This window comes from Chiloscyllium plagiosum, unplaced genomic scaffold (genome assembly GCF_037043375.1).
Source record: "Chiloscyllium plagiosum isolate Xiang-an unplaced genomic scaffold, Cpla_swu_hap1 HiC_scaffold_18, whole genome shotgun sequence".
Taxonomy (NCBI): domain Eukaryota; kingdom Metazoa; phylum Chordata; class Chondrichthyes; order Orectolobiformes; family Hemiscylliidae; genus Chiloscyllium; species Chiloscyllium plagiosum.
In genome coordinates this window covers 33,610,676-33,633,199 of record NW_028270156.1, presented here as the reverse complement: position 1 = coordinate 33,633,199, position 22,524 = coordinate 33,610,676, and the positions used below count along the sequence as shown (strand labels likewise).

Sequence of the window (22,524 nt, the reverse complement as noted above, 5' to 3'; positions counted from 1 at the left end):
ACTCTCTGCGGTGTAAAAGGTTAAGGAGTGATCTGATAAAAATGCTCAAGCTTTTAACAAGCATAGATAAAGATGTTATTTTTGTTTGCTGGGAAGTCTAGGACTAGTGGCAGAGTGTAAAATATCCAGCCAGATATTTTACTACATTGGGAAACACTTCTACACACAAAGGATAACAAAAATTTGGAATTCTCTGCCACAAATGGCAATCAATGATAAATCAATTCTTAATGTTAACTATGAGATTGATAGAGTTTTGATATTTGAAGGTATTAAGCAATAGAGGACAAATGAGATGTCATGTATCAGCCACGATCTCATTAAAAAGGCAAAATAAACTCATCGAGTTAAATAGCCTCATCCTATTCCTGTGTTGTTATTCACTCTTTGCTCCAAACCCAAAATGTCATTGGCTGGTGAAATCTAACCCACCAGGTTCAAGTTCCAGTCCAGGTAAAAAGCTGACAAAGATGTCCAGGTTGACATCAGAATGCAGACTGTCACCCTATTGGAGGTTTGGTATTCAGGAGTGTTGCACTAATGGAGAAACAGTACTGAAGGAGTTCAGTATTGTCAGAGAGTCAATACTCAAGAAGCTGTGCTGGTGGAAAATCAACACTGAGGAGAACAGCCTTGGCAGATCATCAATACTGAGTGAGCACAGCTCTATCAGAGGGTCAGTTCTGAGGGAGTGCAGTCAGTCCTGTATTAACATTGAGGGGGCAGTACTGAAGTTCACTGTTGCTACTGAGTGAATGCTGCACTGTCAGAAAGTCAGTAATACTGAGGGTGCACTGTACTATCAGTTAGCTCAGTTGGCTAGACAGCCAGTTTGCAATGCAGAGTGATGCCAACAGTGTGGGCTCAATTCTTGCAACAGCTGAGTTAACATGAAGGACTCTCCTTCTCAATCTCACCCCTTGCCTGAAGCATGGCAACCTTTAGGTTAAAGCACCCACTAGTTGTCTTTGATGATGAGACCAGCTGCATTGTCTGGTAGGACAATGCAACTTTGCCTTTAACTGAAGGTGTTCTGCAGTATCAGAGGGGCAATAGCAAGTGAGTACTTCACTGGCAGAGGGGTAGAATTGAAGGAGTATAGCACAATCTGAGTGGCAGTGAGGGACCACTGTCCAGGTACTACTTATTAGAGAGCACTGAGCAGCTGTCTTTTGAATCAGATGTTAGACTGAGGCTGTCTTCTCTCTCAGGTGGGTGTGTGGAGTCTTATAATCATTACATTGAAGAACAGAGGAGAATTCTCCCCTATATATCTGTGGTCCAACATTTCTTTCAAATTCTAAATGACAAAGCAAATCATTTTAATCAAACAAATTAAACAGAAACATTTTAGGACAATTTTATTTCAACAAAATCAAGTATGTGGCACTATATAACATAATGCTTTAGCTTGAGTGTGCAACTCTTTACATTGGTATGGATATTGTAACAACAGTGATAAAAATTGCCAATTTATTTTCAAATTTCATCATCTGATTTTAATACCTATGACAGCCATGGTCTAAAATTTATATAAATGATTTGGATGTGAACATAGGAGGTATAGTTAGTAAGTTTGCAGATGACACCAAAATTGGAGGTGTAATATTTAACAAAGATGGTTACCTCAGAGTACAGCAGGATCTTGATCAGATGGGCCAAAGGGGCTGAGGAGCAACAGGTGGAGTTTAATTTAGATAAATGTGAGGTGCTGCATTTTGGAAAAGCAAATCAGAGCAGGACTTATACAATTAATGGTAAGGACCTAGGGAGTGTTGCTCAATAAAGAGACCTTGGAGTGCAGGTTCATAATTCCTTAAAAGTAGAATTGCAGATAGATAGGATAGTGAAAAGGCATTTGGTATGCCCTCCTTTATTGGTCAGAGTATTGAGTACAGGAGTTGGGAGGTCATGTTGTGGTTGTACAGGACATTGGTTACACCACTTTTGGAATATTGAGTGCAATTCCGGTCTCCTTCCTATTGGAAGGATGTTGTGAAACTTGAAAGGGTTCAGAAAAGATTTACAAGGATGTTGCCATGATTGGAGAATTTGAGCTATAGGGAGAGGCTGAACAGGCTGGGGATGTTTTCCCTGGAGTGTTGAGGCTGAGGGGTGACCTTATAGAAGTTTGTAAAATCATGAGGATAGGATAAATAGACCAAGTCCTTTCCCTGAGGTGGGGGAGTCCAGAACTAGAGGGCATAGGTTTAGCAAGAGAGGGGAAAGATATAAAAGAGACTTAAGGGGCAACTTTTTCATGCAGAGGGTGGTGTGTTTATGAAATAAGCTGCCAGAGGAAGTGGTGGAGGCTGGTATAATTGCAGCATTAAAAATGCATCTGGATAGTTATATGAATAGGAAGGGTTTAGAGGGATATGGGCCAAATGTTGGAAAATGGGACTAGGTTAGGTTAGGATATCTGGTCGGAATGGACGGGTTGGGCCAAAAGGTCTGCTTCCATGCTCTACATCTCCATGATTATTTGACTCTATGCCTCTAAAACGGTTTTAAAAAGGGAAAAAACACTGACTCAAAATGGCTACAGCAATCAACTGACCATACTGGTTAGCCACAATTCATGAAATCAATGTGGAATAAACAAAAATTGTCTGACATTTTTATCGGTCAGGCATTAAGAAATTCCCATCTCCTATTAATGTTAAATTTCACATATTTGAGGTGAAAGACATTATTACAATTATCAGGCTTGGAAACAAGGATTGGAATACAAAAATCAGCTTGTGGCAGAGGACAGGAGATGGATTTGCAACTGAAACAAGGTAAAGGAAGTTAAAAATCACACAACACTTGGTTATAGTCCAACAGGTTTAATTGCAAGCACACTAGCTTTCGGAGCACCGCTCCTTCATCCACCTGATGAAAGCTAGTGTGCTTCCAATTAAACCTGTTGGACTATAACCTAGTGTTGTGTGATTGTTAACTTTGTATAGCCCAGTCCAACACCGGCTTCTCCAAAAGGTAAGGGAAGTGATTTCTCAGCCTCTGAAGAATGAAAAATACCCAGTTGTTGAGTTGATTGAAATGAAACATCAGAACAAGAAAATTTAAAAGACAAGAGAAAGTATTCACCACTGTTGAGGACACTAGTCATCAATCAAATAAATTTGATCCCAGATTAAAATCTTTCATATAAATGGACACCCTAAGAATTGTAAACTGTGAATTATTTTATTTCTGTTTTAGAATGGGCACAACCCCTCTTTAACTTTGTACAGGTGCGTATTTATGCTTTAATATTTTGTTTTTTTCAGGGTTAGCCAGATAAATTACTTCCTTTCACTCAAGAAGACCTGTGATTTAGATTCTTTTTGTTTCTGGACCACTAGTTAACTTCATTCTAATTAAAATTTGCTAAACCTTGTGTGAAAAAGAATATAAATCTTTGATATTGCTAATGGACGAGATTGACAAGAGGGGAACTGATTTACTCCTGCTCACTTGATTGGAACAGTACAATTTTTGGGAGCTTGTCACGTAAACTTTGGCTGCCACATTTCCAACACTAAAATTCATTTCAAATATACTTGCTTGGATATAATGCACTTTGGGTAAGAAATGCACCATGGTATTTCCATCAATGAATTCTCCACTATCAATGTTACTGTTGATTAGAAACTGAAATGGAGTAGCCATACAAATACTGTGGCTGTAGGAGTAAGTCAGAAACTAGGAATTCTGTGGCAACTAATTCCCAACTCCTCAATGTCTATCCATCAACTACAATGCACAAGTCAGAAGTATGATGCAATTTTGTCCACTTGTCTGATTGATACAACTCCATCAACATACAAGAAGCTCAACTCTACTCAGGATAAAGTAGCCTGCTTAATTGGCACACTTTCCAATATTGTAAATATTTAATCCCATCACCACTGGTATACAGTCACAACAGTGTGTACCATCTATAAGATGCACTGCAGTAACTCACCAATGCTCCTTTAACAGCATCTTCCAAACCCAAAACATCTATCATCTAGAAGGACAAGGGCAGATCATATAAGGGAAAACAATCACCTGCAACTTTCCCTACAATCCACACAACATTCTGTTGTTCTTTCACTGTTATGGGGTCAAATTCCAGAATTACCTTCCTAACAGTTCTGAGTGTCTCTAAACACCAAGACTGCAGCATTTCCAGGTAGCTCACTCTACCTTCTCCAGGATAGATAATAATGGGCAATAAATCTGAGCTGGCAAGTGGCCCACACATCCAATGACTACGTATAAAATACCTTTCATTGAAAGACCAGTAGAAAATGTGGTTTTACAACTGGAGGCATAGAATACAAAATTGAAGAAGAAATAGTTAACTTTGTACAAACCACTAAACCACAGTTAGAAACTATGTGCAGTTTTGGATTTCGCATTAGTGCAAAGTGGTTGATTTACCTAGATGTTACTTTGGAGGCATGAGGACTGGCTGGACATACTTTCAGAGTGGGTACAGGAAAGATTGTTTCTTCTGGTTGGGGAGTCAGTGCTGAGGAGGTCATCACTTTAAAGTTGTTATTGAAAGACTGAGGATAGCATTTTGTGAGATGTTATTTACACAGAAGGCTGTCAGAGTACAGAATATTTTACCAAGGGGAGGTATGATGCAAAGATCAATGTATCTTTTAATGAAAAACTGGATAGTTACTTAAGAAAAAGTAAGAGGACATAAAACTATCGGGATGGAGTGGTAGCAATAGTGTGTAATTGAAGGAGGGCTATAGGAAGAGACAGGAACAGTGGGATCAGTGGGACCAGGACTACAGGGAGACAGCTGGGCAGCAGAGTTAGTTTTGGATTCATGTAAAGTTCTTCAGGAGAGAGCAGGACAGTAACATCAGTTTGTATAAACCACTACCTAATTGGCTATGCCATTCAGTTTGATATTGATGTAGCAAAGAATTGGCACAAATGCAATGAGCTGACAACTCCTACTGTTATAAATCCTTAAGGTTCTAAATGGGAAAAAGATCTCTTGTCAAACAAGTTACACAGAGACATTTTAGGTAAACTTTATTTTAACAAAATCAAGTATGTGGGACTATACAGTACATTGTGTTAGCTTAAACGTGCAAATCTTTACATGTATATTGATATAATATGATAACATTCAGACATGAAGGAAGAATATTATTGTGTTACTTTCATATGTTCTCAGTGCTTTGGTGGAGGACCCCGCCCAATCAATTCCACTGCTCATAAATATTGCACTTTACAACAGGCCTATTAAATTTAAGTATTATCTTATTATCTTAGAATAAGGACATTACCATCGCAGTCACTGCACACAATTATTAATCTGGCATTTTTAATTTTTGTGTAAGATTCAGTTCAGCATAATATTAGCTATCTATTATTTAAATTTTCCATTAATTAATCCAGGACAGCTGAGAACATATACAAAATGTATCAACATATTTAACTGGACCAGCCACGTAAATATTGTGACTACAAAAGCAGATCAATGGTTGGGAAGTCTGCAGCAAATAACTCTCCTCCTGACTCCTCAAAGCTTGACTGCGATTTACATAGCACAAGTCAGGAGTGTGATGGAATACTCTCCACTTGCCTGAATGAGTGTAGTCCTATTGACCCTTGGGAAGTTGTCATCAACCCAGGACATATCAGCCCACTTGAAGAGCACTCCTTCCATCACTAGCACTCAGTGGCAGCAGTGTGTACCATTTACAAGATGCAGTGTTGCAGATCATAAAGGCTTCTTCACAGCACCTTCCAAACCCACATCTACCACCTTGTAGCAGATGAATGGGAACACCACCACCTGTAAGTTTTCCTGTAAGGCATCCTCTCTGATTTCAAAATATTTTGCCATTCTTTCCCTGTTACTGGGTCAAAATTCTTGAATACCCTGCTCAACAGTATTCATGTGTCCCTACACCATGTGGACTGCAGTGGTTCAAGATGGCAGCTAGCACCACTTTCTCACTGGGATTAAATGTTGGCTTTGCCAGAAACTCTCACATCAAATGAATGAATAACAAAAAGGTGGATTTATGTACAGTTGCCTCTCAGCCAACACCTAAGCCTCTTCTCTTGCTTCTATGATGATTTTTAAAACCATAAAACAAAGGTGCAAAATTACTTGTGGGTTTGCCCCTGAATTAGGCAAGATCATTATAAAAATGAATTGTCTGATCACAAAAGATGGCAAACGTTGGGGTTGAAATCTCTGCTGGATTCCTCCAGATTCTTTCTTCACACACTGATCTTCCTAAATAGCTGTGGCAAGAGATGAGGTAAATGCCCCCGATCTGTTGAATCTCCAATTGGGAATGCTCAGGTGAGGAAGGGGTATATCATTCAGGATGGATCTATGTGAGGCAGTGAAGATAGCGGCAACTTGCACTAACATTCAGGTTCTAAATGTCAGGGTAGTAGAAGGAGTAGAGGGTGAATGTTGTAACCTAGATTAAAAATCTGAGGAGAAAGTGAGCCTGGATAGGAGATGACAGAGCAGATCTGATTCTTTGGAGATTTCAGTTTGAGTCCTTATTTTCCTTTTTCTGTTTATTGTTTCATGTCCCTCTTAAGAGGCACAACAGTTCGAATTTCACGTTGCAATGTACTAACAGGTGAAATTCCTCACTCTTGAAATAATTATTAAAAGTGAAGGTTCAAAAACCGTGGGGAGTGTGGAAGGTCTCTCTGAACATCAATTCATCAAGAGATTCTCCTCATCCATCAATGAAAATGCTTCTATCCCTAAACTGCCTCTCGGTTGTTACCTCCCACTCCCTTTTCCAAGCTTTCATTCCACGTGTAAAGAAAAAAGAGCTGGATTTGCCATTGATTAGCTTGAACTTGCCTTTTATTAATTAATTTGAATTTGTTCTCCCTTATCCGGCTCTTCTGGTTTAATTTGCAGTCTTTATTTATTTTAACAAACTGTTTAAGATCACTTCTCAGATCTCTCCTTTCAAAACTGTCTTTCCAGTATTTTCATTACTCTGACCCTTTGATGCTCTTAGATATGCATTCCTTCTCTGCTCTGCCTCCAGTGTATGAATGTTGTTCCATTGTCTCCATTACTGGCACATGACACAATGGTCCAAGGTGGGGCTGGCTAGAGCATGGTAGAGTTTGATCACAACCAGTGTTGGCCTGTCCTATTTTGGGTAATTTGTCATGAAAAATTAAAATCAGGTCGGAACAATAGAAACAATATAACTAAAATTAAAAAAATCACCTGATTTGTCTTCCAGCTAACAGAAGTAAAATAGGAAACAGTTTGCAACAAGATTGTTCAGAAGTATGAATATTTACTTACACCCATTAATCAATATTTAAACACAGAAACAATCAAATGATTAAATGCCTTTTAGGATAAAACAGTTAAATAATTTGAATATCTTAGAGGGCTATGTAAACTATGCTGTTCCTAGTTGTAAGTTAGCAGCTGGTCACTGTGTTGGTGGATGGTTCAAGCGACGATGGTTCTATAAATGCCTGTGTTCACACGCCTTTGGAAGTCTTGTGAAAGCTGTCTCCCTGGTGTTTGATTGTGGAATGATTTGTGCTCTCGCTCCCCCAGAAATTCAAACTTTCCCTTACACCTGTGCTCGATTCTTGTGTCGTGATCCTGAGAAGGGCCAGAGATATTTCTGCACTGCCGAGCAGCTGCTCTTCCTGTTTGGAGTGTCCGATAGATCACTGCACGGATAATGGATGGAGCTGAAGATACTGATGAGAACAGCAAAGAATAGGACCACAGCCCCCACAATCCAGATTGCACTGCGATGTCTCAAACACTTCGGGCACAGTCTGTCAATCAGCTCTGAAACTTCTTCAAACTTACTGTGAGAAGGGGAATGAGAGAGAGAGACACACAGAGAAGGGGAACAGAGAAATCAAGAAAGGGAGAGGTGGGCAAAGAGAGATCCAGAAACAAAGAGATGCCAAACACAGATAAAGCAAGACAGAGACAGGCAAGAGAAAGGAAGACAGGGTGAGGAAACAGATAGACAAATGAAAAAGATAAACACAGAAAAGAGATAGAAGAGAGACAGGATAATGAATGTAGAGGAAGTAAGAGATAGAGAAAAAGAGCGAGAGAGAGAGAGAGAGGCAGGGAATGAGTGAAGCAGAAAGAAAACGATAGAGGGATAAAGAAGAACATACAGGCAAAAAAGAGAGGGAGAGAGTAGTAGAATGGAACAAAAGAGACAGAAGAAGACAGGGGGCAGAGGAACGCAGAGCTTGAACAAGAGAAACATTCAGAGGAAGAAAACAAAAGAGAGAGTGAAAAAGATAGTAAAAGGGATAGAGTGTCAGAGCAGAGAGCAGATGATGACAGGGAGATGGAAAATAACAAAGAGATAGAGGGAGAGTGAACATGAGAAAATCAGACAGAGACACAGAGACAAGTAAAGACAGAGAAAAAGAAAATAAAAATAAGTTAGAAATTGGGACAGAGTGGGAGAGGCAGAGTTAAATAGTCAACAAAGTAAAGCATGAGAGACAGAAACAGACAGAGACACCAATTTTTATTACTTGCAAAAGATTAGTGAACATCTTTTCTCAACTCAATCTCTGGAGCAACTCAGGTGCATTTCCCTCTTTGATTTATTGAGCTAGAACTCTGTGCTCACAGACTCAACCCAGAGCCCCTATGGTGCCAAGAGCAAAGGACTGTGTACTTATGTAGCAGTCCTATATGATCAGAGTGACCTGGGATTGCAGAGGAACTGTGGGAAGCTCTGGATTCTAATGGCATCTGTGCACTGACAAAAACAGTGCGACATAAACTAAGCATTTTATGCCCAAAATATGTAAGCGGGAGAATGGGTATATTTTAGAAAGTAAATGAAGTATAAGTTTTTGTTTACAGGAAGTGATGAGACTGGTGCAATCTGTTATCAGACAAAGCAGGGACTTTAATCAGCACTTAGATGTTATCAACATAAAAGTTTCATTATTACTTTACCCAGAAAGTTCCTTCCACAATGCAGCCTTCAATCCAAAGTGAGCTCCCATGTGTACTACTCTGGTGAGTACTCCAAACTAACATTGCTGACATTGCCAGTTATGTAGGCTTGGGATGTATAAAACATGATTGAAACATAATTGAGCTGAGATGAAATAATTTTCACTTCTGTACGTTTCTTAGAATCATTGTTTTTATTATCCTCCCATCTGGATCCTCAAGCCTGTTATTATTCAATTAGATTAAGACTAACCTGCAGCTTGACTCCATTTACCTGTTTTCTTTCTGTTTTCCAGAATATGCTATCAAAGTAAAACCTACAGATTTCAGTCTTGAAAGATCCATGCATCCCAAAACTTGCAAATTATCAACAGTTTTATTTTGGGAGGGTGTTCTAAATTTCCACTACTCTGAAGAGGTGTTTGGTGATATCACCTCTGAATGTCTAATACAACCTTGGTTCTGAATAATCCCCATCCAGAGGTAAATTGTTTCTATCTACTTTATTGCATTTTTCAACATTTTAATCCTTTAATTAATTAATATTTTTGATTAAACTGAATATAAGTTCAGTATATGCAAGCTGTCCTCATAACGGAATGCCCATTTTGTCCAGTATTGTTCTGGTGAATCTGTAATGCAGTCCCTCCAAGACCAGTGTACCCTTCCTGCCAGAACAGTTTCCATTTAATGGGTTTCTATAAAGTTTATTTCCATAAAAGAGTGGTTCACCAAACCACATGTGAAGGTACACAATGTGTGACTTGAATCATATGTATCATATGAATCATAGTGGGCGGCACGGTGGCACAGTGGTTAGCACTGCTGCCTCACAGCGCCAGAGACCCGGGTTCAATTCCCGCCTCAGGTGACTGTCTGTGTGGAGTTTGCAAGTGTACAGTACAAAACCAAGGAACCTGTATTAAAATCTATGGATACAACCACTTTTCTTTAAAATTAACTCAAGATATATGGTGGCGGTGGCAAGGCTGGCATTTCCTACCCATTTCTAATTGCCTTTGACAGCAGTTAAGAGTCAACCACATTGCTGTGGGTCTGGAGGCACATGTAGGCCAAACCAGGTAAAGATGGCAGATTTCCTTCCCTGAAAGGCATTAAATGGATTTTTATGACAACTGATAATAATTTCTGTGGTTACCATCAATGAAATAAGCTTAAAATTGAATTTAAATTGCACTAGCTGCCATGTTACCATGTTCTCATGTTCCCAAAGCATCAGCCCAGGCCCCCCAGTCCAGTATTTTCACCACTACCTCACTGTCTCTTCTGGAGATTCAAATCTGGGGTATTGAACACTGAATCTGGGATATTACGCCCTGAATGCTTAAAATCAGCTTGTGTAATTTGTGATGTGCCATATTAAACTGGGGACAGAACAATACGTTGGATAGTAATCCCATAAATAATGCAGCAAATCTTTTCGTTAGAATGATGAAAGTTTCAGGAACCCACCTGCATTTCCTTTCTTCTTTGAAGTTGAGTTCTGGTTGTTTCTCTGTATTGTGCTCCTCTACCTTCTCAGGGATGTCATGCAACTCCTTCTGTTCCTGGCTGAGTTGGGCTTTCAAACCTTCTTGGTAACTTGGAGGCAAAAAATGTTTATAAAACTTTGCACAACTTTTACATCACATTGCATTGGCTATAAATACAGATAGGGAATGGTTGTTGTGTGCAGTTTGGGTGCAATGTCCACACAAGCCCACACAATACTCCTGCACCGATATTAGTACAGCCCTTTCTCATTCTACTTAGACAACCTATTGGGGAAACTCAGACAAACTGCAGCAGGCAATTCAAAACTCTGGAGAAGTTTTCACAAGATTAGTCAAATCTAACGGCAAGGGGGTGTGCCCAAACGTAGTGTCCTTTAGTAAGCCAACATTAATCAGTTAAACCAACTCTGCTAGGCTGGATATATCACTCTTGTGCCTGACATTAGGATCTGAAGTATCTGCTCTACTTGGGATTTGATAATGACAGGAAACACTCAGGATTACAGTAGAAGCACTTTAGCTATGCCTTCAAAGCATCCTAGTAGCTGTTAAATACCAGAGCAGAAGTTAAGATGTTGGGAAGTGTGTACAAACCTACAAAGTACTCATCTACCTGTCCCTCCATGCAATACCTGCCTTGCATGTGACAGTGGGTGCAGATTGCACATTGCATTTATCAGCAAGCTTAGAAGCCATCATTCCGGACAGGAAGTAAGTCATCCTTGATTCCAAGGACTGCCTGAAAAGAGGTTTTTAATCTCACCATTCAATGATCATTTCCACTAATATCAAGAGCGAACAAATACAAGTATTTCCATTGATAGCACCTTTAACGCTGTAAAACATTGGACCCAAGATTAATTACTGACCCATATAATAAATTCTTAGAACAGATGACCAAAATATTGGGCAAAGAGGCAGGCTTAAGGGGCTCCATAAAGGAAGACAGAGAAGTAGAAATGGAGCAAGGTTTAGGGAGAGAATTCCAGTTTAAACCCAGCAACTAAAGGAATAGCTGTCAATGGATGAGTGGTTAAAGCAGGGATTCTCAAGCAGCCTGAAATAGAAAAGTGCAAACATCTCTGACTATTATGAAGCTGGAGGAGTTTGGAGCAATTGGGAGAGGTCAGATAGTGAAGGGATTTGAAAAAAAACGACACGAATTTTAAAATCAATGCATTGACTTACTGGGAGCCTTCCTGGAGCAATGAAGGGACAAATGGATGTCTGATTTGGATGTGAACGCTCTACATAAGGAGCTATCAAAGGACTTCCATTATTCCCAAGATTCCATTATGGAGATTTATAGAAAATACAGCAAGAGAAATAGAACAATGTTGGGACTGAGAATGGTTGACAGGAGAATAAGTTAAACTCCTGAGCTAATGGATAAAAAGCACCTTTTGGGGTTTTACCAACAAGCACTAAGTAAGAAGATCACTAGAATCCTGAATGGACGCAAGGAATGGCTGTTGTCATATCTGAGAGTCTGTATTGTCTTTGCAGAGCAATGGGGAGATTCAGCACTCAGCAGCCAACACTTGTGTGGATTGTGAGGGTGGACGCTCTACTAGCATCTATATATTCCACTCCATTCTCTCCAAGCATAAGGGAAATCTTACCCTTTATTGTAAGCTTCCTCTTCAATCTTGGCTTTTGTCTCTGAGCTGGTTATCTCGACCTTGACCGATTGGACTTTGCCTGGAGTAGGACATTTATTCTCCTTATCAGCATTCTGCTTCCCGCTTTATACATAGGAAACAAAGAATTCAGCTTCACTGTTACAGGAAAACGGAAAGAGCAAAAGCTTACCCAGCACTGAACTTGCAGAAAGATATGCATCTTGAGCAGCAGCACTGGATCAGTGACTTATGTCTATGAGTCATAAGATGCTGAATTAAAGTCTTGTTCCACGGCTTAAGAACAAAAATCAAGTTTGAAGCTTTTGTTCAGTACTGAAGGAGTGCTGCACTGTTGGAGATGCCATTCTCAGAAAGACATTAAACTGAGGTATCCAACTGCCTGCTGGGATGGACGTTAAAGATTCTAGTGCACAATTTTGACCATGTCCAGAGAAGCAAAATGTGGTGATTTGGCCAAAATGTATCCTCAATCAACACCACAAAAGCAGATTATCTGATTATTACTGAGTTTAAGATGGAGTTTGATTTATTGTTGTCACAAGTATTGAGATACAGTGAAAAATGTTGTTTTGCATGCTATACAGGCAGGTTGTATCATACAAAGTCCATTAGGGTAGCAGAACAGAGTGCAGAATATGTTACAGCCTCAGAGAGGATGCAGAGAAAGGTCAACACTAAAATTTGAGATATATAAATTTGAATGCGTATGAATAGATTCAAGAAGAGTTTCTTCCCTGCTGTTATCAGACTTTTAATAGACCTCTTCAATGTTAATGCTTATCTCTCTCTGCACCTTTTTGACAGCTGTAAAATCATATCCTGCACTCTGTTCTGTTACCCTGATGCATTTGTGTGGTATACTTTGGTACACATGACAATAATAAATCAAATCAAAAACCCATTTAGTTCACTCATTTCAAATCTCTTGCCATTCTTACCCTGTATAGGCCTATGTGTAACTCCAGCCCCATAAAAATGTAATTGACACTTAAGCACCCTCTGAAGTGGCCTCGCAAGTCATTCAATGTATTAGGCCAGTAGTTCAAGAAAATAAGCCTTCCACCACCTTCTCAAGGAAACTAGGGATGGGCAAAGAAATGGTAGCTTTGCCCACGATGCCCACATCTCCAGAAGAAATAAATAATCCTAAAAATTCTCAGATGTTAGTTAAACATTGTTGATGTACTCACTGTTCGGCGAGAGGAGCCAGTGTCGGACTGGGATACATATTAATACCACTGGAGCTGCTGGCATTGAGGCTGCTGGAGCTACTGGGACCGATGGTGGTGGTAGTGACAGTGCTGGAGCTGCTGGCATTGTTAGTTGTTTCTGCCTACAAAAGAAGGAAACATAACAAAAGGAAAAGTATTTGTCAACTAGGCTTTTTTGATGCGGCAGTTCAGGAATTTTATTATGTATATATATATATATATATATATATATATTGGTTCAGGAATAATAGCTCAGCACTGAGACTTTGGTCACCTGCTGCAAATCTCCAAGGATAAGATTATATCAGCCATTGCCAATCCCTTCAAAGGTGTACACATATATAACATTGTGTTGACCTAGAGAGTTGATATGCTTCATTAAACTATCAGCTGCAGCAGAAAGATGCTGAACACAGCTGTGCTGTACAATGCTGAAAGGATTCCAGTTGAACACAATTAAGATTGCAAGAGATAATGCATCAAAGGTCTTCACAACAACGGTTAGGCTAAATGATATCAGCACGCAAAAAGAGAACATGATGATATATTGTGCTAATATCAGGAAACGCTGAAAACACTCAGCAAATTAGAACTCATTTCCAGCAATAGAAAAATAGAAAGTCACTGTTTCAAGTCAATAACCCTTTTCCAGAAGGCAAAGCTTCAACCTAAAATGTTAGCTCTATTTCACTCTCTACAGATGCTGCCAGACCTGGTGATTGTTTAGCATTGCCTGTTTTTATTTCAGATTCTCAGCATATGCAGTAATTTTCTTTTAAAATAGATATGCTTATATTGATTCCAATGTTGTTAAACCTATGAGAATCCAAAGCAAGCAGTTCCTTCATCACTTGATGCATCTTGCTAAGAATCTCATCAAATGTCCTCTGTCAAAGGATCAGAACAGTGCAGGAAGAGGCAACGCAGCCTATCAGGTCAATGATAGTCAGCTGTAGAGCAAATGAGTCAATCCCATTACCCCACTGCGTCCATATGGCTCCATATGTTTATCTTTCTTAATTATCCATTCAATTTTCTTTTGATCAATAGATCACCATAGAAAGCATACTATCCAGGAGCATAACAGTCTGGTATGGCAACTGCTCTGCCCAGGACCATAAGAAACTGCAGAAGGTTGTGTGCATAGCTCAGACCATCACGAAAGACAACTTCCCATCCATGGACTCCAACTACACTTCTCATTGCTGTGGAAAGACTGCCAATATCATCAAAGAGCCTTCTCACTCCGTCCAACCATTTCTGTCAAGCAGAAGATACAGAAGTGTGAACACATGGACCAACAGATTCAAGGACAGCTTCTTCTCTGCTGTTATTAGACTGCTGAATGGACTCTCTAACTTCAAATAATGTTGATCTTGCTTTGAACACCTCCTGTGCAGTTGTTAACTTGTATGCCTGCTCTGTGTAAGCACCCTATGACCTATATGTCCTTGTTTGCTGTCATCTGCCTACACTGCTCTCAAAACAAAGCTTTTCACTGTACTAAGATACATGTGCCGACAATAAATCAAATCAAATCAAAAGGAATTGGAACAGGAATAGGTCATTCAGCCGAGGTCTATGCTACCATTCAGTAAGGTCACAATAATTTGGATTGTAGCCTTAGCCCATTTTCCTGCCTCCTCCCCATAATGTAGATTAAAAAGCTATAAAGTCATCCTTGAATGTGTTCAATAGCTCAGTCTCCTGTACTTTCTGTGGATGAGAATTCCAAAGAACAACCACCCTCCAGAATGAGAAATTCATCCTGTTCACCATCTAAATGAGAGACACCTTATTTTTAAACTATGCTTCCTAATTATAGATTGCTCCTAAAAGGGAAATATCTTCGGAGCATTTATTACATTAAGCCCCTTCAAAAACTGACATTTTCAAACTGATCACTGCCCAATCCTAAATGACAATGATTACAGACCCACTTTCCTTTATAAGATATCCCAGCAAGCAAGCCAGTCAACTTTCTCTGAATTCCAGAGTATATACTTCCATAAGTTTGAGATCAAAATTGCACGTATTACTCCAGGTGCAGCCACACCAATGCCCTGTCCAGCTGTAAAAAATTAAATCATCGATTATCTCTTCTTTCACCAACCTCATAAGCAAGAAGTTCCAGGTCATTATCACTCACTGCATAAAAGCTCCTTCTCTCATCACCTTGTATCTTATGTTCAAAACCTTAATTCTGCACAAAACTTAGTTTCTTTTGTTCATTCACACAATCCTACATTGTTATCTAGACCAGCATTTATTATTGATTCCTAATTGGCTTTGGGAAAATGGTGATAAAGGTGAGCTGCTTTCTGAAACCAGATATGGTCAGAACCTCAACTTTAAATCAGGACCCAGAAAAGGGGATACATCAAGGCCCAATAACCATAACATGGGACAGGAGTGGGATAAGGTTAGGGGTGCAGGTCAGAAGCCACACTGGGGCCAGTGATTTCTGTCTGTGCTCCTGCTTTCAACATACAAGGGTGCAATCTTCAGGATCCAGTGACTAATCCAACTTCAATCTGCTACTGCTTTCAGAACCACTTTTTAAAATTTCAGTTCTCTTTGCATTCAATTCACCCATATCAGTGCTTTGTCATCATTTGCAAAAAGCAACACTATTTACTCCCCAATGCCATCACTCTTTAACTCTTCATAATTAGACATTTCCTTCACCCCCCGTAATCTTCATCTCTTACAATCATTCCTTTACTTTTGAAAATACTAATTAAACCTATTTTCCTTTATGTTGTTTACTAATATGTTTTTCATATTCCAGTTATCTTTGCACATTCATCATGTTATTTACTGAAAGCCCTAACTGAATCATATGTTTCTATTCTAAATATCAAATTAGATTCAATTTTTCCTTTTAATCACAGAGCTCCATTCTATGACACATTCCACCTTTCATTTTTAGGTGCACATTTATATTCATCAGATCAACTTTCAGCTGGTTGTCTTTATGTCAACGTTTCTGTTGGGTTACCCAATTACTCTCACTCACTGCTCTCTCCCTATATAAATCAAAAATGTTCCCTTTCATTCAACAAATATTTGAAGATTTCTGTGATATTTCAACATTAAGCAAAAGCTAATCAGACATGCATTGATGAAAGATCAAAAGCGGAGTAATTAATTTTGAAAATAGCAAAGAAAATAAGGAGTTAATAGTCACAGTCCTTCATTCTTCCACAAACTTACAATCCTGAACAAGGATTTATCAAAAAACCAACGGCGGCATGATGGCTCAGTGGTTAGCACCGCAGCCTCAAAGCGCCAGGGACCCGGGTTCAATTCCAGCCTCTGGCAACTGTCTGTGTGGAGTTTGCACATTCTCCCAGTGTCTGCATGGGTTGCCTCTGGCTGTTCTGATTTCCTCCCACAGTCCAATAATGTGCAGGTTAGGTGAATTGGCCATGCCAAATTGCCCATAGTGTTAGGTGCATTAGAAGGAAATGGATCTGGGTGGGTTACTCTTCAGAGGGTCGGTGTGGACTTGTTGGGCCAAAGGCCCTGTTCCACACTATATGGAATCTAATCCAATCTAATAAGAGAACATTAAGGCATTTGCAAACTGGGTATGTCATTTTAAAATAGTGAATGTATGATTGTACAGTTTAGTACGACAAATAAGGCATGGGGAAGTTGGTTCCAGGAATGCTAAGAATATGTCAACGTTTCTGTTGGGTTACCCAATTACTCTCACTCACTGCTGTCTCCCTATATAAATCAAAAAATGTTCCCTTTCATTCATCAAATATTTGAAGATTTCTGTGATCTCTTACCACATGGAGTAGCTGACGTGAATAGCGCAGACACTTTTAAGGTAAAACTAGAGAAGTACATGAGGGAGAAAGGAGTAGAAAGTTATGCTTGTACGGGGAGATGAAATTGTAGAAAGTTATGCTTGTACGGGAAGAAAGGAAGATGCTTGTGCAGAGCACAAACAATGGCATGAAACTGTTGGGCCAAATAAAGTATTTCTGTAATGTTAATTATATTTAATTCAATACAACATTTACATTATTTGTTATATGGCTCATACAAGTTGTCACCTTTTCTCTTAAAGTCTGATAATAAGTAAGTTGTTGACTTACCATGGTGACAATGGCAGGCTGCCCAGGAAAGTTAATAAACTTTGGAACCACTGCTACACTGACCCTCCTGCGAGGTACAGTCTGAAAGAAAATATAACATTCGTAATATTGAAATGGTTAAACTTGTAACACTGAGCAATACGTCAGCAGGGATGAAACCTTCGGCAAAACTGGGCGCTAACACTTTGGAAAGAAAAGTGAACCATTAACACAGCTGCCCGATGAGCTAATGCTTAAGGACAATTCCACTCCCATTGCTTTTACTCTTCAATTATAAATATTAATATTTTAGTCTGTGACCATGTAAATGGATTACAACCAAGGTGAAAAATTGTCTACCAGGTGGAAAGACGGTGTTGCTATTAGTGAATCACTGTTTAATGCACTAGTGTAAAATTCTCCATCTATTTTACAGGGGCTTTAAACCCTCTTCAGTTTACATTGATTAATGCTTCTCCTAAAATAGCCAGGCAGAGGAATCAGATAGAAATGTGTTGAGTGTTATCTCATTAATATTACTGGCTGTCATTTCTACACTGAAGTGTGACAGAAGGTAAATCAGCAATGTACTGCCCCCAACAAATTGGAGCACTCACAATGATGTTTTTTTATTTCCAACAATATTTACATTGCCCTTAATTGTGATATTAAAAACTTAGCAACCACACCACTTAGCTAAATGTCAGTGAGTCATGGAACCTTTCTACTGAGCCCCAACCCAGCTTCACTGAAATGAATGTTTCTTTTGATGCGCACTAAAAATTGAGCAATAAAGGTACTAAAAAATAAGCAGCAATTTTCCTTGAGCAATTTTAGCCAAGGGGACATTTTACAGGACAATGAAAAAGAGTATGAGGACAAAGGACTAATTGGATAGCTCTTTCAAACAGCCAGGACAGATACAAAGGAAACATGGCTCAGGGATGGACAAGACTGGCAGCTTAATGTTCCAGGATACAAATACTGTAGGAAGGATAGAAAGGGGAGCAAAAGAGGAGGGAGGGTGGCGTTTTTGATAAAGGATAGCATTACTGCTGTACTGAGGGAGGATATTCCTGGGAATACATCCAGGGAAGTTATTTGAGTAGAACTGAGAAATAAGAAATGGATGATCACCTTATTGGGATTGCATAATAGACCCCCTAATAGTCAGTAGGAAATTGAGAAACAAATTTGTAAGGAGATCTCAGTTATCTGTAAGAATACTAGGGTGACTATGGTAGGGGATTTTAACTTTCCAAACATAGACTGGGACTGCCATAGTGTTAAGGGTTTAGATGGAGAGGAATTTGTTAAGTGTGTACAAGAAAATTTTCTGATTCAGTATGTGGATGTACCTACTAGAGAAGGTGCAAAACTTGATCTGCCCTTGGGAAATAAGGCAGGGCAGGTGATTGAGATGAGTGTGGGGGTGAGCACTTTGGGGCCAGCGACCATAATTCTGTTAGTTTTAAAATAGTGATGGAAAAGGATAGACCAGATCTAAAAGTTGACGTTCTAAATTGGTGGAAGGCTAATTTTGACAGTATTAGGCTAGAACTTTCAAAGGCTGACAGGGGGCAGATGTTCACAGGTAAAGGGTCTGCTGGAAAATGGGAAGCCTTCAAAAATGAGATAACGAGAATCTAGTGAAAGTATATTCCTGTCAGGATGAAAGGAAAGGCTGGTGGGTATAGGGAATGCTGGATAACTGAAGAAATTGAGGTTTTGGTTAAGAAAAAGAAGGAAGCATATGTCAGATTTAGACAGGACAGATCGAGTGAATCCTTAGAAGAGTATAAAGGCAGTAGGAGTATACTAAGAGTATACTTAAAAGGGAAATCAGGAGGGCAGAAAGGAGACATGAGATAGCTTTGGCAAATAGGGCTAAAGAAAATCCAAAGGGTATTTATACATATATTAAGGACAAAAAGGGTAACTAGGGAGAGAATAAGGCCCCTCAAAGACCAGCAAGGCAGCTTATGTCTGGAACGTAGGAGATGAGGGAGTTACTAAATGAGTATTTTGCATCAGTGTTTACTGTGGAGAAGGACATGGAAGATACAGAATGTGGGGAAGAAAATGGTGATATCTTGAAAAATATCCATACTATAGAGGAGGAAGTGCTGGATGTTAGGAAACATGAAAAAGTGAATAAATCCCCAGGACCTGATCAGATGTGCCCGAGAACTCTGTGGAAAGCTAAGTAAGTGATTGCTGGGCCCCTTGCTGAGATATTTGTATCATCGATAGTCATAGGTGAGGTACCGGAAGACTGGAGGTTGGCTAACGTGGTGCCACTATTTAAGAAAGATGGTAAGGAGAAGCCGGGGAACTATAGACCAGTGAGCCTGACATCAGTGGTTGGCAAGTTGTTGAAGGGAAGTCTGAGGGAAAAGATTTGCATGTATTTAGAAAGGCAAGGACTGATTTGGGATAGTCAGCATGGCTTTGTGTGTGGGAAATCATGCCTCACAAACTTGATTAAGTGTTTTGAAGAAGTAACAAAGAGGATTGATGAGGGCAGAGCAGTGGACGTGATGTATATGGACTTCATTCAGTAAGATGCTTGACAAGGTTCCTCATGGGAGACTGGTTAGCAAGGTTAAATCTCATGGAATACTGGAAGAACTAACTATTTGGATACAGAACTGGCTCAAAGGTAGAAGACAAAAGGTGGTGATGGAGGGTTGCTTTTCAGACTGGAGGCCTGTGACCAATGGTGTGGCACAAGGATTGGTGCTGAGTCCACTACTTTTCATCATTTATAGAAATGATTTGGATGTGAACATAGGAGGTATAGTTAGTAAGTTTGCAGATGACACCAAAATTGGAGATGTCATTGACAGCGAAGAAGGTTACTTCAGAGCACAATGGGATCTTGATCAGATGGGCCAATATGCTGAGGAATGGCAGAAGGAGTTTAATTTAGATAAATACAAGGTGCTGCATTTTGGAAAAGCAGATCAGAGCAGGACTTATACACTTAATGATAAGGTCCTAGGGAGTGTTGCTGAACAAAGAGACCTTGGAGTGCAGGTTCATAGTCCCTTGAAAGTAGAGTTGCAGGTAGATAGGATAGTGAAGAAGGCGTTTAGTATGCTTTGGTGTATTGGTCAGAGCATTGAGTATAGGAGTTGGAAGGTCATGTTGCGGCTGTACAGGACATTGGTTAAGCCCCTTTTGGAATATTGCATGCAATTCTGGTCTCCTTCCTATCGGAAGGATGTTGTGAAACTTGAAAGGATTCGGAAAAGATTTACAAAGATATTATCATGGTTGGAGGGTTTGAGCTACAGGGAGCTGCTGAATAGGCAGAGGGTGTTTTCCCTGGAGTGTTGGAGGCTGAGGGGTGATCTTATAGAGGTTTATAAAATCACGAGGGGCATGGATAGGATAAATAGACAGGGTCTCTTCCTTGGGGTGGGGAGTCCAGAACTGGAGGGCATAGGTTTAGGGTGAGAGTGGAAAGATATAAAAGGGACCTAAGGGGAAACCTTTTCATGCAGAGGGTGATACATGTGTGGAAGGAGCTGCCAGAGGAAGTGGTGAAGGCTGGTACAATTACAGCATCTAAAAGGCATCTGGATGAGTATATGAATATGGGGGACTTGGAGGGATATGGGTCAGGTGCTAGCAAATGAAACTAGATTAGGTTGGGATATCTGATCAGTATGAACTAATTGGACTGAAAGGTCTCTTTTAGTGCTGTGCATCTCTGATTTACCTCCTGTGCTGTTGATTCGTAGTTCATAAAATGTAAAAGTATACCATTAACAAAAATTGCTTACAAATACTTAACTCAAATTCTTTCCTATTATCTCTCTGTACTCAATGCTGGGTTCCAACTTTTCACTTTGGAAGCAGCAGCAAGTTTGAGTGGGTCAAAGTGGATTTTAAACACTGCCCTCCACCAACAAAGAGGTCAATTTGAAAAAACGAGGAAGAATTTGTATTTATACAGCACCTTTCACAACCTAAGAAATCTCGAAGTCTTTGCCAATAAACTAGTTTTAAATTAATACTGCAGTTACTGTAGAGAGGTCAGATCATATAATTGACCAAAACGCTAGTTTTGATATTAAGACAGACAGCTGGCTTCAAGGTAATTGTGAAGGATGGCCACAGCTCATGGATCTATTAAGAAAGAGATTAGTTAGTCTGACAGAGGAATCGAAGCCTGTGATTTGTAGAAAAACGGATTAGTCCACATTCTACCTTAGTGAACATTTGGAGCATTTTCCAAATGGGGGCTGTCATATCCACTAGATCATCATTTATCTAAAGACAGAAACATTCAAGGAAGGCCTATCTTATCTCTCTGATTAACATGAAGGATCCTACAATTGCCATTCAAAGAAGTGGAAGAGAGTATCCAGTGGCAACAGTATCCAACAGTAATTGTTACCAAAAGCATCCAGATGCTCTGTCATTTATTACATTGCCATTTGTAAGAGGTTGTTGTGCATAAATTAGCTGTTGTCTTTCCTGCATCACAACAGTGACTACACTTCAAAAGTACTTCATTGCTATTATCTCAGGGACATCCTCCTGATTCAATAATACATTTTCTGATCCAGTAAAGGTTCTTTCTGCTTACTTATCAAACATTTGTAAGTAACAATGAAATTATGTAGATTTTGATAGAGAAACTTCAATTGCTGTAATGATAGCTGGGTACTCAATAACTGTTTTAAGGATGGCTAGATACCCCAATGACCTCTTCAACATGAAAATGAACTGGCTTTTGTGGTTTGGCGAACCTACCTTTCCCAATGTAAGTGACATTGATCGGGCTGTTCTGGGAACTCCGTCATCTGAGAACAAAATACAAAAGAGTCAATTCTTGAAAGTGGGGTCAGATATTTTACCTTGTCATGGTTGTGGGTATGCTCACTGAGTTGGGAAGTTGATTTGCAGATATTTTGACCCTGTCTAGGTGACAACTTCAGTGCTTTGGAGACTCCTGTGAAGCGCTGCTGTACTGTATCTTCTGGAATTTATTTGGTTCCATTTCTGCTGCTTCCGGTTGCCAGTTCCAATTGTTCATTGTAGTAGCCGGTATATTGGATCCAGGTGAATGTGCTTCTGGATGGAGTCTGTGGA

The 22,524-nt window shown here is 39.6% G+C and overlaps 1 protein-coding gene and 1 long non-coding RNA gene across 8 annotated transcripts in view; one reads left to right on the top strand and one right to left on the bottom strand.

Moving 5' to 3' along the window:
* Nucleotides 1-5,011: 5,011 nt before the first annotated feature.
* The window catches only part of irag1 (inositol 1,4,5-triphosphate receptor associated 1), a 159,838-nt gene continuing 142,325 nt past the window's right edge, over nt 5,012-22,524 (bottom strand). For 5 of the 7 annotated variants that reach the window (XM_043705685.2, XM_087996430.1, XM_087996427.1 and 2 more), the window contains 6 exons: nt 22,186-22,235; nt 17,440-17,520; nt 13,307-13,449; nt 12,096-12,218; nt 10,433-10,561; nt 5,012-7,830 (listed from right to left, as the gene is read on the bottom strand). In XM_043705685.2, coding sequence (XP_043561620.2) covers nt 7,584-7,830; nt 10,433-10,561; nt 12,096-12,218; nt 13,307-13,449; nt 17,440-17,520; nt 22,186-22,235 — 773 coding nt within the window. In that variant the 3' untranslated portion in view covers nt 5,012-7,583. The remainder of the gene's footprint in view (nt 7,831-10,432; nt 10,562-12,095; nt 12,219-13,306; nt 13,450-17,439; nt 17,521-22,185; nt 22,236-22,524) is intronic. The other 2 variants (XM_087996428.1, XM_087996429.1) reach the window with 2 other exon arrangements.
* LOC148146871 (uncharacterized) lies at nt 8,976-17,337 on the top strand. Its single transcript, XR_015760137.1, has 3 exons — nt 8,976-9,022; nt 9,256-9,442; nt 14,378-17,337. It is a non-coding gene; the product is annotated as an uncharacterized LOC148146871 (long non-coding RNA).